The following is a 21,375-nucleotide window of genomic DNA, read 5'->3' as shown; positions in this document are numbered from 1 at the left end:
TGATGTTTGGCCACACACAGACATATACAACATTTATATCTAATAGAGTAATAAAAATGTTTTTGTTCTAAAAGGGTCATCTTATACACATTTTTGGATCTGTTAAGCCATGAGAAAAGGTGAGAAAGGACACATCTGTGTCAGTTACACCTCTGATATTCCATACTTTTATTCTTGCTGTATATTGATATAAACCAGAATAGGACCAAATGCTAAACAAAGTGTGTATTAGGTACACAGACAAATCCTCAGTATCCAGAAGATGTAGGAAAAAAAACCTTTTCAAGTAAGGCGCTGCTGAGGTCCAGTGCGAGGAGGATGTCCATAGTGAAGGTAAATGATCAAGCGGGAAAAAGCGGGAGTGTAGAACCACGCAGGAACAATTTATTAAGCAAAGAAAACAGGTATACACAGGATAAAGCGTTTCGGGAGACAGCGCCCCCTTCTTCAGATCAGCACAAGTGGCCTGAAACACATCTACAGGCAGTAGTTTTTGAGTTTTTGTATTGCTGTATTTTATGGTACTGCCTAGAATAAAGCTGTATTTTTATTGGATCTCTGTAGTTACTGTTTGCATTCTTGCGTTCAAGCATTTCCCAGGAAATCCTAGCGAACTATTGCCCAACAGGCAACCTGGACACAACACTAGTGCACAATATTCTTAGCATATGCCGATAAATATTTTTGTCAAGTTAAATCCAAATATTTTTAGACAATAATGTTTTTGTGACATTATATTTGAAGCATTGTGTTGTTATTATTTATGCTAGTTTATACCTAGAACTCCAATGACTTTCACTTTTTGTCATTGAATTTGTCTATAAACACCCAAAACCTTTAAACTTTCCTTTTTATTTGACGCCTTTTATGTGTCTTTGACCATTAGTCGTGTTATAAGGTCTTTGTAAAGCAGACAAGTAGTAAATTGTTAAACAGATTGTTGTCAAACACAACATTTGGCTTTAGAATTGTTGCTGCTTTTTATTTTTTCTAAATGCATTATTAGTTTCAGGATGTGGGATTGGAGGTATATTGCCTCAGATCGATGCGTGGTTTTGTTTTCCAGAGTGTTCACAGCGAGATAATGGTTTTTCTGGCCCTTTCCATTTCCTGAAAATGCCATATGTGGAGAAAAAAAATAATGCTAAATTTAAGACAACTGTTAGTTCTGTCACTTTCTGTGCAAACAGAATTAGTTTCCACGCTGTCTAAAAAATATATATTTCTATAATGTTTTCAAATGGTTAATAAGTTCACACATTTCTAGGCCGGTTGGGCCTTAACCGTCAGAATGTCCGCACATAAAATTTCATTGCGGACATTCTGCAGACCGCGAGCGCCGACATGATATGCCAGCACTAGGACCGCATGGGAATGCGCCGCCTCATAGTCGGCAATGTATTCCGTGTGGCGTCCGCAGGAGGAATGGACATTACTTTTTTTTCTGCGGACACTGGAATTTGAATTTCCACGCCAGAAACATTTGGCCCGTTTATAGATTACTTTATGTATGGAGTTGTTATTTAGTGATTGTTGAATGGTATTCTTTCGGCACTGTATGGTAGTACAGTGACCCCCCGACCTACGATGGCCCCGACATATGATCAAATCGACATACGATGGCCTCTCAGAGACCATCGCATGTCGATGTCAGCATCGACATACAATGCTTTTTTATGTCGGGGCCATCGCATTAAGTGCTATCCGGCAGCGCCAAATGCTTAAGCTGCTGCCGGATAGCAGCTTAATGTTCCCCGTGTGGTGCGGTAAGTATTACTTACCCCTCCACGATGCTCCGGGGTGCCCTCCGGGTCCAGCACTGGTCTTCCGGTGTCTTCTCGGCCCTCTCCGATGACGTCAATACGCTGCTGCGCACGTCATCCAATAGGAATGGCGTACGCAGCCGTGTAATGACATCACTACGCAGGCCCAGTAAGGCCTTGCGGAAGAAAGCAGAGGACCGGAGAAAACAGCGGAGAACCGGAGAAGACAGCGGAGAGCCCAGTGGAGGCCCGGGGACACCATCTCGAGGGGCAGGGACAGGTGAGTACAGCTTCCTATACTTTACATTGAACGAATCCCTCAACATACGATGGATTCGACAAACGATGGCTCGTTTGGAACGAATTACCATCGTATGTTGAGGGACCACTGTATATAGGTTGTGTGACATTGCCACTTAGTACTGTACAGTAAAGTAATTTTTTATTCTGCATAGCCTTGTTATTTAGTCAATTATAATTGAAGTATTATGTAGCCAATGACTTTAACTCTTCTTTGGGCGCCATACCTAATGGAACATATACCGTATTTTCCGGCATATAAGACGCACCTAATTTTATAGGATAAAAATCTAGAAAATAAAGATTCTGAACCAAATACAATGTAAAGTATAGGACAGTGATCTTCAACCAGCGGGCCTTCAGATGTTGCAAAACTACAACTCCCAGCATGCCCGGACAGCCGTTGGCTGCTACGCACGCCTCTCCTATTGGATGATGGGATGGCGTGCGTGAAGACGTGATGACGACGAAGGAGAGTGCCGGCCATGCAGGGGATACCGGCGAGGAGCAGTCACCGAGGAGGCAGGTAAGGTCCCTCCCGGTGTCCTGTAAGGTGTTCGGTCCCGAACAGCCCGGCTGAGCCGGGTTAGTGTTATTTTCGCTTCAGACGCGGCGGTCAGCTTTGATCGCCATGTCTGAAGGGTTAATACAGGGCATCACCGTGATCAGTGGTGTCCTGTATTAGCCGCGGGTCCCCGCCGTTGATGTTGATAGGTGTGTTTTCGCCTTATAAGACGCACCAACTTTTCCTCCCCCGGTTTTGGGGAAGAAAAAGTGCATCTTATACGGCCAAAAATACGGTAGTTGGGCACTATTTTGAATAGTTATGTATACACTTAGAGACACTTTGCCATTTAAAGAAGGAACTGTCCCATAGGGCCCCATTTATCAAAACCTGTGTAGAGGAAGAGTGGTGGAGCTGCCCATAGCAACCAGATTGCTTCTTTCATTTTTTTTTTAAAACTGGACAACTGCCCCACTCTTGTCAGGTGCCGCTGTTTTTCAGCGGAAGTAGTGGGAGAAAAAGACGGCATAAGCAGTATTTATTCTCCCGTCATTCTCCACGGCGGCCATTACACTACCGTGTCACTACGGTAGTGTGAAAGGTGCCTAAGGTAAAATGATCTATCACACTGTGTTGTAGTTTAGATGAGATTTTTACTTTTCTTATCACAGCCAACAGAATTATGAATGTTGTTCTGGGCTACGTTTTATATGGATGTTATCCATGTACGAAGGCTAACTGGGGTTCAAAGACGAACCAAACCTTTTTAAAGAAGTGTTTCAAACAAGCATGCGGGAAAAAAGTTTGTACATGCTTTTACGCATTCTGCTATGTTGTGTCATGAGGTATTAAATCAAGTGTGCAATTCCTGTGCGTTAACATAGCACCACTGTGAATGAAACCCCTTTCATGTATATGCGTGTATAATAATAACAACCAATAAACAATGATTGCAAAAATCTATACATTTTATTGAATAGTTAAACCAAATTCAATAACATTTATAGATTTTTGCAATCATTGTTTATTGGTTGTGGTGACAATTGTAGGAGTTATTGTTATAGGAGTTTTGTTACCATTTTTCTATTTGGTTCTTCTTTATAATATTCAGAGGGAAGAGTGTAGGTATTATATTACATGTATATGCGTGTGTAAGAAAAGAAAAAAAATAGGTCCAGCTGCTTCCAGACGATGCAATGCAAAGTCCATGGGGGGGGGAGAGATTTATCAAAACATGTCCAGAGAAAAAAATTGCTGAGTTGCCCATAGCAACCAATCAGATTGCTTCTTTCATTTTTGAAGAGGTCTCTGAGAAATGAAAGAAGCGAACTGATTGGTTGCTAAAGGGAACTCAGCAACTTTTCCTCTTGACAAGTTTTGATACATTTCCCCCCATGTATTTTTTTACATCAATAATACATTTAACATAACATCTCTGCTATATTACTTACCGTATATAATTGAGTATAAGCCAAGGCTCCTGATTTCACCCCAAAAATCTAGGAAAACTTATTAACTCGAGTATAAGCCTAGGGTGGGAAATACAACATCCCCCCTGTCATCATCCATCATCCCCCCCTTGTCATCATCCGTCACCCCCCACCCTGTCATCATCCAGACCCCCCTGTCAACCCCCCCTGTTATCATCCAGACCTCCCCTGTCATCATCCCCCCTGTCATCATCACCCCCTGTCAATATCCCCCCTGTCATCATCACCCCTGTCAATATCCCCCCTGTCATCATCCAGACCCCCCCCCCTTTCGTTGTCTACTCACCTCCCCAGTTGTTGCTCTCTCAGTCCTTTCCTGTTGCCTAGTAGCTGCAGGGACCGTCCGCATATCAATGGAGAGGGTGAGCCCAGGCCATCTTCACCGGGAGGCCCTCTTCTCCGCTCCGGGTCAGCCCCGGACTAGTGACGCTGCATTGACGCTGCCTCGCAGGAATGTCCGTGCGCAGCAGACATCCATAACGGACGTCCTGGACCAGTTCACCACCGAAGATGGACGGCCCGACCAACCCCCCTCCCCCCTCCTCACCTAATATGCCTGAAGCAATTACTCAAGTATATACGGTATATATTTACTAGCTGTGTAGGACTATGTGTGAATGGATTTTTAGCATTTGAATACAAACAAGATTGTTTTTCTCTACTGAAGCAAAATACAAAGCTGTAGGCAGAGGCATCAGTATAGGGGATGCAGAGGTAGCAGTCACACACGGGCCTTGTTGGTGTAAAAGGTTAAAAGGTCCAATGGCTCCTCTGACACAAAAGAAGATACCAGTATTATAAATGGAGCAAAGCAGGTGGTGGCCCTGTTAAAGAGGTTATCCAGCTAATAAGAGATAAGTGTCTGATTGTGGGAGGTCTAACCACTTTAACCCCCCTAATCTCCTGAAGCAGGCCCATCTTTCCCCATTGAGCCGGCCTCATCTTTCAAGACGTACTAGTCTTGACAGCCACAGCCTACTCAGCCAATCACCAGAAAAGGTGAGACATATAAGCAGCTGGTAATTGGCTGAGTGGGTCGTCAACACTGAGACTAGTATGTCTCAGAAGGTAGTGGCCAAAGCATTCAGCGAGTAGAGTTCTGGAGTTCCCCCGCTGGGACCCCCATGATCTGACACATATCCCCTATCCTATCGAACACATGGAGAAGGAGAAAAGTCGGCACTGCCGCACTCACGATTCTGCCGGAGTTACTGGATCACTGCACCTTCACGTCCAGCTGCCACAAATCCGGTGCTCAGTCCGCCATAAGCATAAGCGTGGGAAACTTGAAAGAAGAGATCGCAGACGGCACTCACGGAAACAGCAAGAATTTTTATTCGGGATCGCTGGTCCACGCAACAACAACGACAGGTAAGTCGACCGGTTTCGCGCTACACAGAGGCGCGAAACCGGTCGACTTACCTGTCGTTGTTGTTGCGTGGACCAGCGATCCCGAATAAAAATTCTTGCTGTTTCCGTGAGTGCCGTCTGCGATCTCTTCTTTCAAATATCCCCTATCCTGTGTTTGCATTGAGACCCAAAAGCTTCAAGTTACCATTTGACTATATGGCATCACCATATGGTATCCCTTTAGGGTATTGTGTTTTCTTTTAAGAAACAATGCTCTAAGGCAGTGTTTCCCAACCAGGGTATCCCCAGCTGTTGCAAAACTACAACTTTCAGCATGCCCGGACAGCCAGAGGCTGTCCGGGCATGCTGGGAGATGTAGTTTTGCAACAGCTGAAGGCACCCTGGTTGGGAAAAACCGCTTTAGGGAAAAACACCAAGCAGTTTGAAAGGCATTGTAATATTACATTTTCACTGCAGCAGCCATTGCTATGAAAACGTGTGGCTAAATGAACATCCTCAAAGCAAAAAGTGTACTACGCCTTGGAGTAAAATATGGTCATTTGCCTGGTTCAATTACTTTTAAACCCTAACTATTTATGCATTATAATTATAAACCCATTGTGGATACAATCGATACATTATTTAGTTTGTTACTTTGATGCCATTACTCAATTTTTAAATTTTTTTTTATTTTTAGGTGCCTTTTTGAAATTCTGCATCTCCTACAATGTCGGACTATCAGGGAATAAAATATTTTCGGGACCACCAGGTGTACAATTCGGTTATGCCGTACAGCAGTTCAGCAATCAGGATGGAGACTGGTGAGCATGAAGCCATACCTGTAATAACATGTACCGTCACGTTATGTAATATGTCATTTTATTGACTTCATACAAGTACAGGATGTACAGCACTGGGTGTGATTCCTTTTTATTGGAATCATATATTCTGGTGCCACATTGCATAATGAACCACCATATGCTACATCAAGAAAATTATGAACTAATAACCCTAGAAATTAAAGTGTTAAAGCACTCAAATTAAGGCTCTCCTTTTGAGAAGTGGGGCCTAGTTAAAGGGGTACTCCGGTGAAAACCTTTTTTCTTTTAAATCAACTGGTGGCAGAAAGTTACATATTTGTAAATTACTTCTATTAAAAAATCTTAATCCTTCCTGTACTTATTAGCTGCTGAATACTACAGAGGAAATTCTTTTCTTTTTGGAATGCTCTCTGATGACATCATGAGCAAAGTTCTCTCTGCTGACGTTATTATAATAATAATAACACTTTATTTATTGTTGTCCTTAGTGGGATTTGAACCCAAGTCCCCAGCACTGCAAGGCAGCAGTGCTAACCACTGAGCCACCATTCTGCCCTTAGCATACATTTGCTATGCATCTGCTATGCATCTGCTATGCATCTGCTATGCATGGTTGCTAAAATGGACAGAGGTGTCAGCAGAGAGCGCTGTGCTCGTGATGTCATCAGTGTTCCAAAAATAAAGGAATTTCCTCTGTAGCATTAAGCAGCTAATAAGTACTGGAAGGATTAAGATTTTTTAATAGAAGTAATTTACAAATATGTTTAACTTTCTGCCACCAGTTGATTTAAAAGAAAAAAGGTTTTCACCAGAGTACCCCTTTAAGGAAAGGGGCTTAAGCTATGTTCACACAATGGAATTTGCGTGCGGAGATTCCACAGCAGCAGAGTCCCATTGATTTCAATGGGATTCTGCTGTGCTGTTCACAAAGCAGAATTTTAAAGGGGTATTCCAGGGGAAAAAAAATGTTTTCTTAATATCAACTGGCTCCAGAAATGTAAACAGATTTGTAAATTACTTCTATTAAAAAAATCCAATAATTAGCAGCTGCTGAAGTTTAGTTGTTCTTTTCTGTCTGGTAACAGAGCTCTCTGCTGACATCTCTGCTTGTCTTAGGAACTGCACAGAGTAGAAGAGGTTTGCTATGGGGATTTGCTTCTGCTCTGGACCAAGACAGGTGTCATCAGAGAGCACTTAGACAGAAAAGAACAACTCAACTTCAGCGGCTCATAAGTACTGAAAGGATTAAGATTTTTACAAATCTGTTTAACTTTCTGGAGTCAGTTTATATGTATATAAAAAAAAGTTTTTTCCTGGATAACCCCTTTAAATCCCAGTGTTCACAGAAAGAATAGACATGTCTATTCTTTCTGCAGATTCCACACGGAAATGCATTGCCATCTGAGATGGCGCATTTCTAAGTGCTCTGCTTTCAGGGGAATGTGCGCACGGAGATTTTCCATGCGAGCATTCCCCATGTAAACATAGCCTTAGAGTTTTTAGTCTCCTCTTGTAGAGATGCAATCCCGTCAATTAATTTTCCTTAAGTTGTATCTCAATATGTATTTAGGCATATGGCAACATTGGCAGCTCAATAGTGGCCCTGTTACATATGTTACATAGGCTATTTCTCTACTTCAGACTTCTTTCCTGCCCTCCTTCCCTCATTCTGCACCTTTCATTTTGAACAAACTGCTTTAGTCTAGGTCGAACTAAAATATCAGCTTACATCTGCTTACAAAAAGAGAGGGGAACATCGCTGGAGAGAGACAAAAACAGAGGAGAAGACAGGGCTGCTGCTTATTTTGAATATTCTCACCCCAGTGATGGATTCACAGTTTACAGTGCTCAGGACTGCTCTATAATGTCTCCATGCTGCTGCTTGTAAGAATGTTTATAGGATTTAAGATCCCCTCTTCTATGGGTTATATTATCATTATAGCAGCTTGTCTACACCCAGTAGCAAGGACAATTGGAAACTAGAAATGCAAGAGAAAAAGCAAAGCAGAGCAGAAAACTGGTTAAAAAATTAAATATAAAATAAACATACATCATCTGGTGTGTGCCTCCTCTTGATTCCTGACATGTCATGATATTGAAGTAGGTTGTCCTAACTAGTTACAGAACACAAAACCTGAGTTTAACATTGCTCCTCAATTACCTATCAACTGGCTCCAGAAAGTTAAACAGATTTGTAAATTACTTCAATTAAAAAATCATAATCCTTCTAATAATTAAGCTGCTGAAGTTGAGTTGTTCTATTCTGTCTGACAACAGTGCTCTCTGCTGACATCTCTGCTTGTCTCAGGAACTGCACAGAGTAGAAGAGGTTTGCTATGGGGATTTGCTTCTTCTCTAGACAGTTCTCGAGACAGGTGTCATCAAAGAGCACTTAGACAGAAAATAACAACTCAACTTCAGCAGCTCATAAGTACTGAACTGAAAGGATTAACCTGTTAAGGACCCAGGGTGTAAACTTACGCCCTAAGTCCCGGTCCTGCGATATAATGCAGGGTCACAAGGTGACCCTGCCGCATCATGTCGCGGCGGGCCCGGCGTCATAGTGAAGCAGGGACCCGCCTCTAAGAGCGCGCGGCACTGATCGCGGTGCCGTGCGCTATTAACCCTTTAGCCGCGCGCTCAAAGCTGAGCCGCGTGGCTAAAAACGAAAGTAAAAGTGCCCGGCTAGCTCAGGGAGCTGTTCGGGATCGCTGCGGTATAATCGCGGCATCCCGAACAGCTGTAGCACAGGAGGAGGTCTTCTTACCTTCTCCTGCGCTGTCCGATCGCCGAATGAATGCTTCAAGCCTGAGATCCAGGCTTGAGCATTCAATCACCGAAAACACTGATTGATCCATTCCTATGGAGATGGATCAATCAGTGTAAAAGATCAGTAAATGCAATGTTATAGGCCCCACTGGGGGATATAATATTGCATAAGAAAAGTGTAAAAAAAATCGTTAACCCTTTCAATTATCCCTTCCCCTAATAAAAGTTTGAATCACCCGGCATTTCCAAGAATAAAAAAAAAACAGTGCAAATAAAAATGAAAATAAACATATGTGGTATCGCCGCGGGTGGAAATGTCCGAATTATAAAAATATACCGCTTTTTAAACCGCACGTTCAATTGCGTACGAGCAAAAAAATTACAAAGTCCAAAATAGCGCATTTTTTATCACTTTTTATACCACAAAAAAGTGAATAAAAAGTGATCAATCAAAAAGTCTGATCAGAACAAAAATAGTACTGCTAAAAACTTCAGATCACGGCGCAAAAAATGAGCCCTCATAGCGCCCTGAACACAGAAAAATAAAAAAGTTATAGGGCTCCGAAAATGACAATTTTAAACGTATAAATTTTCCTGCATGTATTCATGATTTTTTTCTGAAGTGATACAAAATCAGACCTATACAGGTAGAGTATCATTTTAACCATATTGACCTACAGAATAAAAATAAGGTGTAATTTTTGCCGAAAAATGTACTGCGTGAAAACAGAAGCCCCCAAAACTTATAAAATAGTGTTTTTTCATAAATTTTGTCGCACATTGATTTTTTTCCCGTTTCACCGTAGATTTTTTGGTAAAATGACTAATGTCATTACAAAGAAGAATTAGTGACGCAAAAAATAAGCCATCATATAGATTTTTTATGATTTTTATGATTTTTTAAAGTTAAGGAGGAAAAATTGAAAATGAAAAAACGGAAAAAGCCTGGGTCCTTAAAGGGTTAAGATTTTTTTAATAGAAGTAATTTACAAATCTGAATTCGAGTAGAATACAGACATGGCGCACATCTACAATCTTGTATAATGATCTGATTGCTTCTCAGCACAATATCAAAAACTAACAGGTTGTCAGTATACATTTTTGATCAAAAAGTACAAGCCCACTCGCCACGTCAAGGCCACCTATTCAGAGTGGGTCCCTAACGTCCCTAGCATAAAATGGCGATACAAATCTGTTTAACTTTCTGTAGTCAGTTGAGATATAAAAAAAGTTTTTCCCTGGATAACCGTTTTAAATGGGTATTCCAGGAAAAAAACTTTTTTTTATATATCAACTGGCTCCAGAAAGTTAAACAGATTTGTAAAATACTTCTATTAAAAAATCTTAATCCTTTCAGTACTTATGAGCTTCTGAAGTTAAGGTTGTTCTTTTCTGTCTAAGTGCTCTCTGATGACACGTGTCTCGGGAACCGCCCAGTTTAGAAGAGGTTTGCTATGGGGATTTGCTTCTAAACTGGACGGTGCCCGAGACAGGTGTCATCAGAGAGCACTAAGACAGAAAAGAACAACCTTAACTTCAGAAGCTCATAAGTACTGAAAGGATTAATATTTTTTAATAGAAGTAATTTACAAATCTGTTTAACTTTCTGGAGCCAATTGATATATAAGAAAAAAGGTTTTTTCCTGGATAACCCCTTTAACACACTCAAGATAACCATAGCTACATCTGTAAGTGAGACTGTATTCTGAAAAGTTACCTGCAGGTACACTTTAAAGAAGGAAAACTCAATCCGTACTAAAACAGAATGTTAACACATATCGTCTTTGACAAGTATGAAAAGTTTGTCTATCAAAGAGGGAGCAGGCATGGCATTACAAGGGAGAGGCGTTGCAGCGGACCCTTGGTCACACCTCTTTGACACTCTGGGCTTTTTAGCAAAATAAAGGCATCAACAGCTTATATAAATTTCTCGAATGTAGCATTACACTAACATCATATGTTTCATATGCCTAAACCCCCTCCTCTCTGCCTTCCTCTGCCTATATCTCTGGCCGGCCCTACAAAGTACTAAAAGTACTAGGATATAACATGTAAATCTTATAATTATGGTTTAATATTAAGTAACTGTTCTTGAATCTGTCTGCTTTCTTAAAGGGGTACTCCACTGGAAACATTTGTTTTTTAAATAAACTGGTGCCAGAAAGTTAAATAGATTTGTAAGTTAAAAGTCTATAATCACTGGCGCAGGGATGGTTCCCTTTTAGGCAGCCAAGATACAGCAATATGGGTCCTGGCTAAGGCCCAAAAATAGTGTGAACTCAAGGAAGAATTATACTTGTGTATCGGCGCACATAAAAGGAACACCCATATGGGAATAAACTTTATTATTCCCATATGGGTGTTCCTTTTATGTGCGCCGATACACAAGTATAATTCTTCCTTGAGATTTGTAAGTTACTTCTATTTATAAATTCTCACCCTTCCAGTACTTATCAGCTGCTGTATGTTCCAGTGGAAGTCCTTCTTTTTATTTCCTTTCTGTCTGACCACAGTGCTCTCTGCTGACACCTCTGTCCATTTTAGGAACTTTCCAGAGTAGGAGCAAATCCCCATAGCAAACGTATCCTGCTCCGGACAGTTCCTAAAATGGACAGAGGTGTCAGCAGAGAGCACTGTGGTCAGACAGAAAGGTAATTCAAAAAGAAAAGAACTTCCTGTGGAGCATATTGCAGCTGATAAGTACTGGAAGGATTACAAATTTTAAATAGAAGTAATTTACAAATCTGTTTAACTTTCTGGCACCAGTTGATAAAAAAAAAAAAAAAATGTTTTCCAGGGGAGTACCCCTTTATTTTACTTTCATTCCATCTTGTTCTAAAATTATAATTTTCCCAAGTCTGGACAGTATAACAGCTGCACGAAGCTTTAGAGTCAGTGACATAACACAACCTGTGCCTATGATTACAGCTACAATTCTGCCTTCTACCTGCTGTCATACAGTATAAAATGATCATTTATCATCTGCGTTAAGAATAATCTATGACAATTCCTCTACAAGGTAGTGGGATCAGATGTGTAATGTAAAGTGCATTGAATACAGCATATTTGATGAGGATGCTGCAGAACATCATATAGGCTGATTCAGTGGTGCAAATAGAGAAGGTCTCCTCCTATTTTTTGTTCAGGCCTTGGCATTCCTCATAAGAGGAAGAGCCTGGAGGTTGTTTCATTTGAGTAGTAGTCTAATGTCATATCACCATTAATACCATAGGCAGAAGAATACACGTAGGTACCACCGTGCTCACAACTTATCCCCTATCTAAAGGATAGGGGATAAGTTGCCTGATCGCGCGGGGTCCCGCCGCTGGGGACCCCCGCTATCTCGCACACAGCACCCCGCTGTCATCAGGCCCCGGAGCGAACATCACTCCGGGTCTGATGACTGCCAATTACGGGGCCGGAGTATCGTGACGTCACGGCTCCACCCCCATGTGATGTCACGATCCACTCCTCAATGCAAGTCTATGGCAGGGGGCGAGACAGCTGTCTCGCCCCCTGCCATAGACTTGCATTGAGGGGAGGAGCGTCACATCACATGGGGGCGGATCTGTGACGTCACGATCACAGGCCCCGTCATCAGACCCGGATCGGATGTTCGCTCCAGGGCCTGATGAGAGCGGGGTGCTACGTGCGAGATCGCGGGGGTCCCCAGAGGCGGGACCCCACGCGAGCAGGCAACTTATCCACTAACCTTTAGATAGGGGATACGTTGTCAGCATGGTAGTACCTCTTTAAACAAGACAAAACTGGAGTGATTTGCCCATAGCAACCAATCACAGCTCAGCTTTCATGTAACCAGAGCTCGGTAAGGTATGAAAGCCAAGATGTGACTGATTTGTGACTGAACTGTGTTGGATCTACATATTGTTGCCAAATATTGCTAACAGTAAATACACAGTGGTAAATTCAGCTGAAAAATCTGTATATTTTAAATGCAGATATTGATGAGGATGTTCCATGGTAAATTCCACAACAGAATCCACATGTATATATGTTGCATATGTTTGCCATACACCTGCAAAAATGTAATGTGAAAAGAGTCTAAGATGTACAAAATCTACTCTAAGGGCTCATTCACACTATGGAATTTATGCCTAGAGACACTCCAGGAGGAGACTCTATGTGCAGCGCAGTTGGTCATGATCGCACAAACATGCAGCGTCCCCATTTACAGCAATGCTGTCTGCACAGAATTCCTTTTCCATTTGTGTTATCCTGGGGAGTGTAGGGTATAGGGAGTGTAGCTGTGTGGTAATTAAAGGGTGCTTGTTAACCCTTGCTATTCATGAGGCCAGGGTGAGGGCTCCTCAATAAAGCTTTTCCTTTTACTGAAGATTTTCTGTACACTTCATTAACATAACAGTCTCTTAGCATAACAACAGCTTCCTTTGGAGATTGACAATGGTTGGGACTTTAGCATAAAGAGTCTTTTAGTCTATTGCGCTGTTCCACTGGATTTAGGGGAATTAGTTGCGGTCCAGTAGTCACACTAGCATTAACAGGAATTAGACTTGAACTCACGATTTTTGGTTCTGCTGAGGCCGTAGGTTTTGAGGCCTAGCGTGTCTTTGAAAGTTGCGTAGCACACCGTCCTGTTAGTCCGGCATCCACGAGAGCAGCAACCCAAGAGAGCGATAATTGGACGCAGCTCCCTTATATGGGCAGGGGCTGGACTAACGCTACTTGGTCCATACTGATATCAATCACCATTACAGAGATTTGTGGGTAACACGTGACCCAAGGACCTCTTAAGGTCCTACAACATACCATAGAGGTTACTAGCATCGTCACAAGAACGAAGGTCCTGCGACACTGAACAAGGTAAGTACTATACATTACTATAGAACATATATAATTATTAAATGTATACATATATTATTGTTAAAGATAAACTCTAGGAGAGGCGACTAGGGGCTGTCCCACCTGAGGAACCCTACCTGAACGTAGTTACTCTGACTTTGGGGACCTCTACACTAGGTACTGTATGCAATACTGTACCGGAACACCACACATTCTTTCCGTGAAGCCCGGAATCCAGAATTTCTGAAAATTTTGCCGAAGATATTCTGCAGTGTACACGGTGTAGCAGAATCCCATTGAAAGCAATAGAAGGCTGTTACACTGGAACAGTGGTCTCCAACTTGCGGACCTCCAGATGTTGCAAAACTACAACTCCCAGCATGCTGGGAGTTGTAGTTTTGCAACATCTGGAGGTCCGCAGGTTGAAGACCACTGCACTAGAATTTCCAAGCAAAATTTGGCTTGGAAAGTCAGTTTTGTGAATGGACTCTAAGGGTAGATGCCCAGAGTTACACAGCCTTTTCTTGTCCCAGAAGCATTCCATATGACATTTATGTCAGATTTAAATGAAACCCAGAAAAAAAAATAAAAAATAAAACGGAAAGCTTCTAAATGAAATGAGTATGAACCCTATGATGGCCCTATACAAAATGATTTCATTAATATAGCAATGTGCATGAGGCCCCGTGCCCCCAAGTCATTTATTATAGGAAGCTGTTTACATTATCTGTTTGTGGTTTATAATCTCTAGAGTTATTAACACATTTGCTCCTAATGCATGAGGTTATTTGAAAAAAAAAAAAAACTACATTCACATACACACATTCATCAGGATTTTTATTAAACAAAAACTTTAAACCATAAACAGTAAATGTACACAATCTGGTGAAAAGGAACGTCACTGGAATAACTGGAAATGTTGGGTTAGATTATTTAGATGTACAGTACTAATACATGACAGGATGTTACATTAAGTGCGTATATTTGCTTATACAAGATGAAATGTATTATGTTGTTGGAGGCATATAGGCAATGCTGAGCTACTGCGTGACAAAAAACACATATCATCCTAGACTTGGGGCAAACACGTTGTTAGGATTAGGATGATATCAAGTAGTCTTTTGGGACTCTGTGCTGTTAAAAAATTTTTTTTATATTTAAACAAAAATTTTAAAGGGGCACTCCCGTGGAAAAATGTTTTTTTAAATCAACTGGTGCCAGAAAGTTAAACAGATTTGTAAATAACACTGTTACGCCGAGCGCTCCGGGTCCCCGCTCCTCCCCGGAGCGCTCGCTACACTTCCCTCACTGCAGCGCCCCGGTCGGTTCCACGGACCCGGGGCGCTGCGTTACTACCTCCGGCCGGGATGCGATTCGCGATGCGGGTAGCGCCCGCTCGCGATGCGCACCCCGGCTCCCGTACCTTACTCGCTCCCCGTCAGTTCTGTCCCGGCGCGCGCGGCCCCGCTCCCTAGGGCGCGCGCGCGCCGGGTCTTTGCGATTTAAAGGGCCACTGCACCGCTGATTGGTGCAGTGGTTCCAATTAGTGTTTACACCTGTGCACTTCCCTATATCACCTCACTTCCCCTTCACTCCCTCGCCGGATCTTGTTGCCCTAGTGCCAGTGAAAGCGTTCCTTGTGTGTTCCTTGCCTGTGATTCCAGACCTTCTGCCGTTGCCCCTGACTACGATCCTTGCTGCCTGCCCCGACCTTCTGCTACGTCCGACCTTGCTTCTGTCTACTCCCTTGTACCGCGCCTATCTTCAGCAGCCAGAGAGGTTGAGCCGTTGCTAGGGGATACGACCTGGTCACTACCGCCGCAGCAAGACCATCCCGCTTTGCGGCGGGCTCTGGTGAAAACCAGTAGTGACTTAGAACCGATCCTCTAGCACGGTCCACGCCAATCCCTCTCTGGCACAGAGGATCCACTACCTGCCAGCCGGCATCGTGACAGTAGATCCGGCCATGGATCCCGCTGAAGTTCCTCTGCCAGTTGTCGCTGACCTCACCACGGTGGTCGCCCAGCAGTCACAACAGATTGCGCAACAAGGCCAACAGCTGTCTCAACTGACTGTTATGCTACAACAGTTACTACCACAGCTCCAGCAATCATCTCCTCCGCCAGCTCCTGTACCTCCTCCGCAGCGAGTGGCCGCTTCTGGAATACGACTATCCTTGCCGGATAAATTTGATGGGGACTCTAAGTTTTGCCGTGGCTTTCTTTCCCAATGTTCATTACACTTGGAGATGATGTCGGACCAGTTCCCCACTGAAAGGTCTAAGGTGGCTTTCGTAGTCAGCCTGCTGTCTGGAAAAGCCCTGGCTTGGGCCACACCGCTCTGGGACCGCAATGACCCCGTCACTGCCTCTGTACACTCCTTCTTCTCGGAAATTCGAAGTGTCTTTGAGGAACCTGCCCGAGCCTCTTCTGCTGAGACTGCCCTGTTGAACCTGGTCCAGGGTAATTCTTCCGTTGGCGAGTATGCCGTACAGTTCCGTACCCTTGCTTCAGAATTATCCTGGAATAATGAGGCACTCTGCGCGACCTTTAAAAAAGGCCTATCCAGCAACATTAAAGATGTTCTGGCCGCACGAGAAATCCCTGCTAACCTACATGAACTCATCCATCTTGCCACTCGCATTGACATGCGTTTTTCCGAACGGCGTCAGGAGCTCCGCCAGGATATGGACTCTGTTCGCACGAGGCGTTTCTTCTCCCCGGCTCCTCTCTCCTCTGGTCCCCTGCAATCTGTTCCTGTGCCTCCCGCCGTGGAGGCTATGCAGGTCGACCGGTCTCGCCTGACACCCCAAGAGAGGACACGACGCCGCATGGAGAATCTCTGCCTGTACTGTGCTAGTACCGAACACTTCCTGAAGGATTGTCCTATCCGTCCTCCCCGCCTGGAAAGACGTCCGCTGACTCCGCACAAAGGTGAGACAGTCCTTGATGTCTACTCTGCTTCTCCACGTCTTACTGTGCCTGTGCGGATGTCTGCCTCTGCCTTCTCCTTCTCTGCTGTGGCCTTCTTGGACTCTGGATCTGCAGGAAATTTCATCTTAGCCTCTCTCGTCAACAGGTTCAACATCCCGGTGACCAGTCTCGCCAGACCCCTCTACATCAATTGTGTAAACAATGAAAGATTGGACTGTACTATACGTTTCCGCACGGAGCCCCTTCTAATGTGCATCGGATCTCATCACGAGAGGATTGAACTGTTGGTCCTCCCCAATTGCACTTCTGAAATCCTTCTTGGACTTCCCTGGCTTCAACTCCATTCCCCAATCCTGGATTGGTCCACTGGGGAGATCAAGAGTTGGGGGCCCTCTTGTTCCAAGGACTGCTTAAAACCGGTTCCCAGTAAACCTTGCCGTGTCCCTGTGCTTCCTCATGTAACCGGTCTCCCTAAGGCCTATATGGACTTTGCGGACGTTTTTTGCAAAAAACAAGCTGAGACTCTACCTCCTCACAGGCCTTATGATTGTCCCATTGACCTCCTCCCGGGTACTACTCCACCCCGGGGCAGAATCTATCCTCTGTCCGTCCCAGAGACTCTTGCCATGTCTGAATACGTCCAAGAAAATTTAAAAAAGGGCTTTATCCGTAAATCCTCCTCTCCTGCCGGAGCCGGATTTTTCTTTGTGTCCAAAAAAGATGGCTCTCTACGTCCTTGCATTGACTACCGCGGTCTTAATAAAATCACGGTTAAGAACCGCTACCCCCTACCCCTCATCTCTGAACTCTTTGATCGTCTCCAAGGTGCCCATATTTTTACCAAACTGGACTTAAGAGGTGCTTATAATCTCATCCGCATCAGAGAGGGGGATGAATGGAAAACGGCATTTAACACCAGAGATGGACACTTTGAGTATCTGGTCATGCCCTTTGGTCTATGCAACGCCCCTGCCGTCTTCCAAGACTTTGTTAATGAAATTTTTCGTGATCTACTATACTCCTGTGTTGTTGTATATCTGGACGATATCCTGATTTTTTCTGCCAATCTTGAAGAACACCGCCAGCATGTCCGTATGGTTCTTCAGAGACTTCGTGATAATCAACTCTATGCCAAAATAGAGAAATGTCTGTTTGAATGCCAATCTCTTCCTTTTCTAGGATACTTGGTCTCTGGCCAGGGACTACAAATGGACCCAGATAAACTCTCTGCCGTCTTAGATTGGCCACGCCCCTCCGGACTCCGTGCCATCCAACGTTTTTTGGGGTTCGCCAATTATTACAGGCAATTTATTCCACATTTTTCTACCATTGTGGCTCCTATTGTGGCTTTAACAAAAAAAAATGCCGATCCCAAGTCTTGGCCTCCTCAAGCGGAAGACGCCTTTAAACGACTCAAGTCTGCCTTTTCTTCGGCTCCCGTGCTCTCCAGACCTGACCCATCTAAACCCTTCCTATTGGAGGTTGATGCCTCCTCAGTGGGAGCTGGAGCTGTCCTTCTACAAAAAAACTCTTCCGGGCATGCTGTTACTTGTGGTTTTTTTTCCAGGACCTTCTCTCCGGCGGAGAGGAACTACTCCATCGGGGATCGAGAGCTTCTAGCCATTAAATTAGCACTTGAGGAATGGAGGCATCTGCTGGAGGGATCAAGATTTCCAGTTATTATTTACACCGATCACAAGAACCTCTCCTACCTCCAGTCTGCCCAACGGCTGAATCCTCGTCAGGCCAGGTGGTCTCTGTTCTTTGCCCGATTTAATTTTGAAATTCACTTTCGGCCTGCTGATAAAAACATTAGGGCCGATGCTCTCTCTCGTTCCTCAGATGCCTCTGAAATTGAACTCTCTCCTCAACACATCATTCCTCCTGACTGCCTGATTTCCACTTCTCCAGCCTCCATCAGGCAAACTCCTCCAGGAAAGACCTTTGTTTCTCCACGCCAACGCCTTGGGATCCTCAAATGGGGTCACTCCTCCCATCTCGCAGGTCATGCGGGCATCAAGAAATCTGTGCAACTCATCTCTCGCTTCTATTGGTGGCCGACTCTAGAGACTGATGTGGTGGACTTTGTGCGAGCCTGCACTATCTGTGCCCGGGATAAGACTCCTCGCCAGAAGCCCGCTGGTTTTCTTCATCCTCTACCTGTCCCCGAACAACCTTGGTCTCTGATTGGTATGGATTTTATTACTGACTTACCCCCATCCCATGGCAACACTGTTATTTGGGTGGTCGTTGATCGATTCTCCAAAATGGCACATTTCATCCCTCTTCCTGGTCTTCCTTCAGCGCCTCAGTTGGCTAAACAATTTTTTGTACACATTTTTCGTCTTCACGGGTTGCCTACACAGATCGTCTCGGATAGAGGCGTCCAATTTGTGTCTAAATTCTGGAGGGCTCTCTGTAAACAACTCAAGATTAAATTAAATTTTTCTTCTGCATACCATCCTCAATCCAATGGACAAGTAGAGAGAATTAACCAGATCTTGGGTGACTATTTACGACATTTTGTTTCCTCCCGCCAGGATGACTGGGCAGATCTTCTACCTTGGGCCGAATTCTCGTATAATTTCAGAATCTCTGAATCTTCCTCCAAATCTCCGTTTTTCGTGGTGTACGGCCGTCACCCTCTTCCCCCCCTCCCTACCCCCTTGCCCTCTGGTCTGCCCGCTGTGGATGAAATTTCTCGTGATCTTTCCACCATATGGAAAGAGACCCAAAATTCTCTCTTACAGGCTTCTTCTCGCATGAAGAGATTCGCAGATAAGAAAAGAAGAGCTCCTCCCATTTTTTCCCCTGGAGACAAGGTATGGCTCTCCGCTAAATATGTCCGTTTCCGTGTCCCGAGCTATAAGTTGGGACCACGCTATCTTGGTCCTTTTAAAGTTTTGTGTCAAATTAATCCTGTCTCTTACAAACTTCTTCTTCCTCCTTCTCTTCGTATCCCTAATGCCTTTCACGTCTCTCTTCTTAAACCTCTCATCCTCAACCGTTTTTCTCCTAAATCTGTTCCTCCCACTCCTGTTTCCGGCTCCTCGGACATCTTCTCTGTCAAAGAGATTTTGGCCTCTAAAAAGGTCAGGGGAAGAACTTTTTTTTTAGTGGATTGGGAGGGTTGTGGTCCAGAAGAGAGGTCCTGGGAACCTGAGGACAATATCCTGGACAAAAGTCTGATCCTCAGGTTCTCAGGCCCCAAGAAGAGGGGGAGACCCAAGGGGGGGGGTACTGTTACGCCGAGCGCTCCGGGTCCCCGCTCCTCCCCGGAGCGCTCGCTACACTTCCCTCACTGCAGCGCCCCGGTCGGTTCCACGGACCCGGGGCGCTGCGTTACTACCTCCGGCCGGGATGCGATTCGCGATGCGGGTAGCGCCCGCTCGCGATGCGCACCCCGGCTCCCGTACCTTACTCGCTCCCCGTCAGTTCTGTCCCGGCGCGCGCGGCCCCGCTCCCTAGGGCGCGCGCGCGCCGGGTCTTTGCGATTTAAAGGGCCACTGCACCGCTGATTGGTGCAGTGGTTCCAATTAGTGTTTACACCTGTGCACTTCCCTATATCACCTCACTTCCCCTTCACTCCCTCGCCGGATCTTGTTGCCCTAGTGCCAGTGAAAGCGTTCCTTGTGTGTTCCTTGCCTGTGATTCCAGACCTTCTGCCGTTGCCCCTGACTACGATCCTTGCTGCCTGCCCCGACCTTCTGCTACGTCCGACCTTGCTTCTGTCTACTCCCTTGTACCGCGCCTATCTTCAGCAGCCAGAGAGGTTGAGCCGTTGCTAGGGGATACGACCTGGTCACTACCGCCGCAGCAAGACCATCCCGCTTTGCGGCGGGCTCTGGTGAAAACCAGTAGTGACTTAGAACCGATCCTCTAGCACGGTCCACGCCAATCCCTCTCTGGCACAGAGGATCCACTACCTGCCAGCCGGCATCGTGACAAACACTTATATAAAGTAGAAAAAGATAATGGCGGTGGCACCTAACGGTATATAAAAATGCAAAATATCTATTATAGAAGTCCAACAAATGACAGACTATAGTGGTAAAGGAGTTACAATTGATTAGTCTTGAGAAGAGACGTTTAAGGGGGGATATGATAAATGTATATAAGTATATTAATGGCCCATACAAAAAATATGGAGAAAAACTGTTCCAGGTTAAACCCCCCCAAAGGACGAGGGGGCACTCCCTCCATCTGGAGAAGAAAAAGTTTAGTCTCAAGGGGCGACACGCCTTCTTTACCATGAGAACTGTGAACTTATCTACCTCAGGAACTGGTCACAGCAGGAAAAATTAACAGCTTTAAAACAGGATTAGATACATTCCTGGAACAAAATAACATTAATGCTTATGAAGAAATATAAAATCCCATCCCTTCCCCAATATCGCGCCACACCCCTACCCTTCAATTCCCTCGTTGAACTTGATGGACATATGTCTTTTTTCGACCTTACTAACTATATGTAACTATATGAAACTATATATGTAGTCCATGTTCATAATGAATTTCCTGCGTTACGGTGGTGCCAGGACTGAAGTATGCAAACAAAACAATAATGGTAACAAAGAAAAGGGTCCGGAACCTCACCGTCTCGACGCTTACTGCTAAGAAGCT

The 21,375-nt window shown here is 44.4% G+C and overlaps 1 protein-coding gene across 2 annotated transcripts in view; it reads left to right on the top strand.

The window, feature by feature from the left end:
• Positions 1-21,375, top strand: part of ITGA2 (integrin subunit alpha 2) — a 135,071-nt gene that overhangs the window by 59,265 nt on the left and 54,431 nt on the right. The window contains exons 1-2 of one of the 2 annotated variants that reach the window (XM_056541925.1): positions 4,539-4,640; positions 6,106-6,229. Coding sequence is in view for 1 of the 2 variants with exons in the window: in XM_056541896.1 (XP_056397871.1) it covers positions 6,106-6,229 (124 nt within the window). In the remaining variant the exon portion in view is untranslated. Of the gene's footprint in view, positions 1-4,538; positions 4,641-6,105; positions 6,230-21,375 lie in introns of those variants that run through there. The other variant, XM_056541896.1, reaches the window with a different exon arrangement.

Source organism: Hyla sarda, chromosome 1 (genome assembly GCF_029499605.1).
Source record: "Hyla sarda isolate aHylSar1 chromosome 1, aHylSar1.hap1, whole genome shotgun sequence".
Lineage (NCBI taxonomy): Eukaryota > Metazoa > Chordata > Amphibia > Anura > Hylidae > Hyla > Hyla sarda.
Note: the sequence above shows the minus strand (reverse complement) of the source record. Positions and strands in the feature narration are given on the sequence as shown.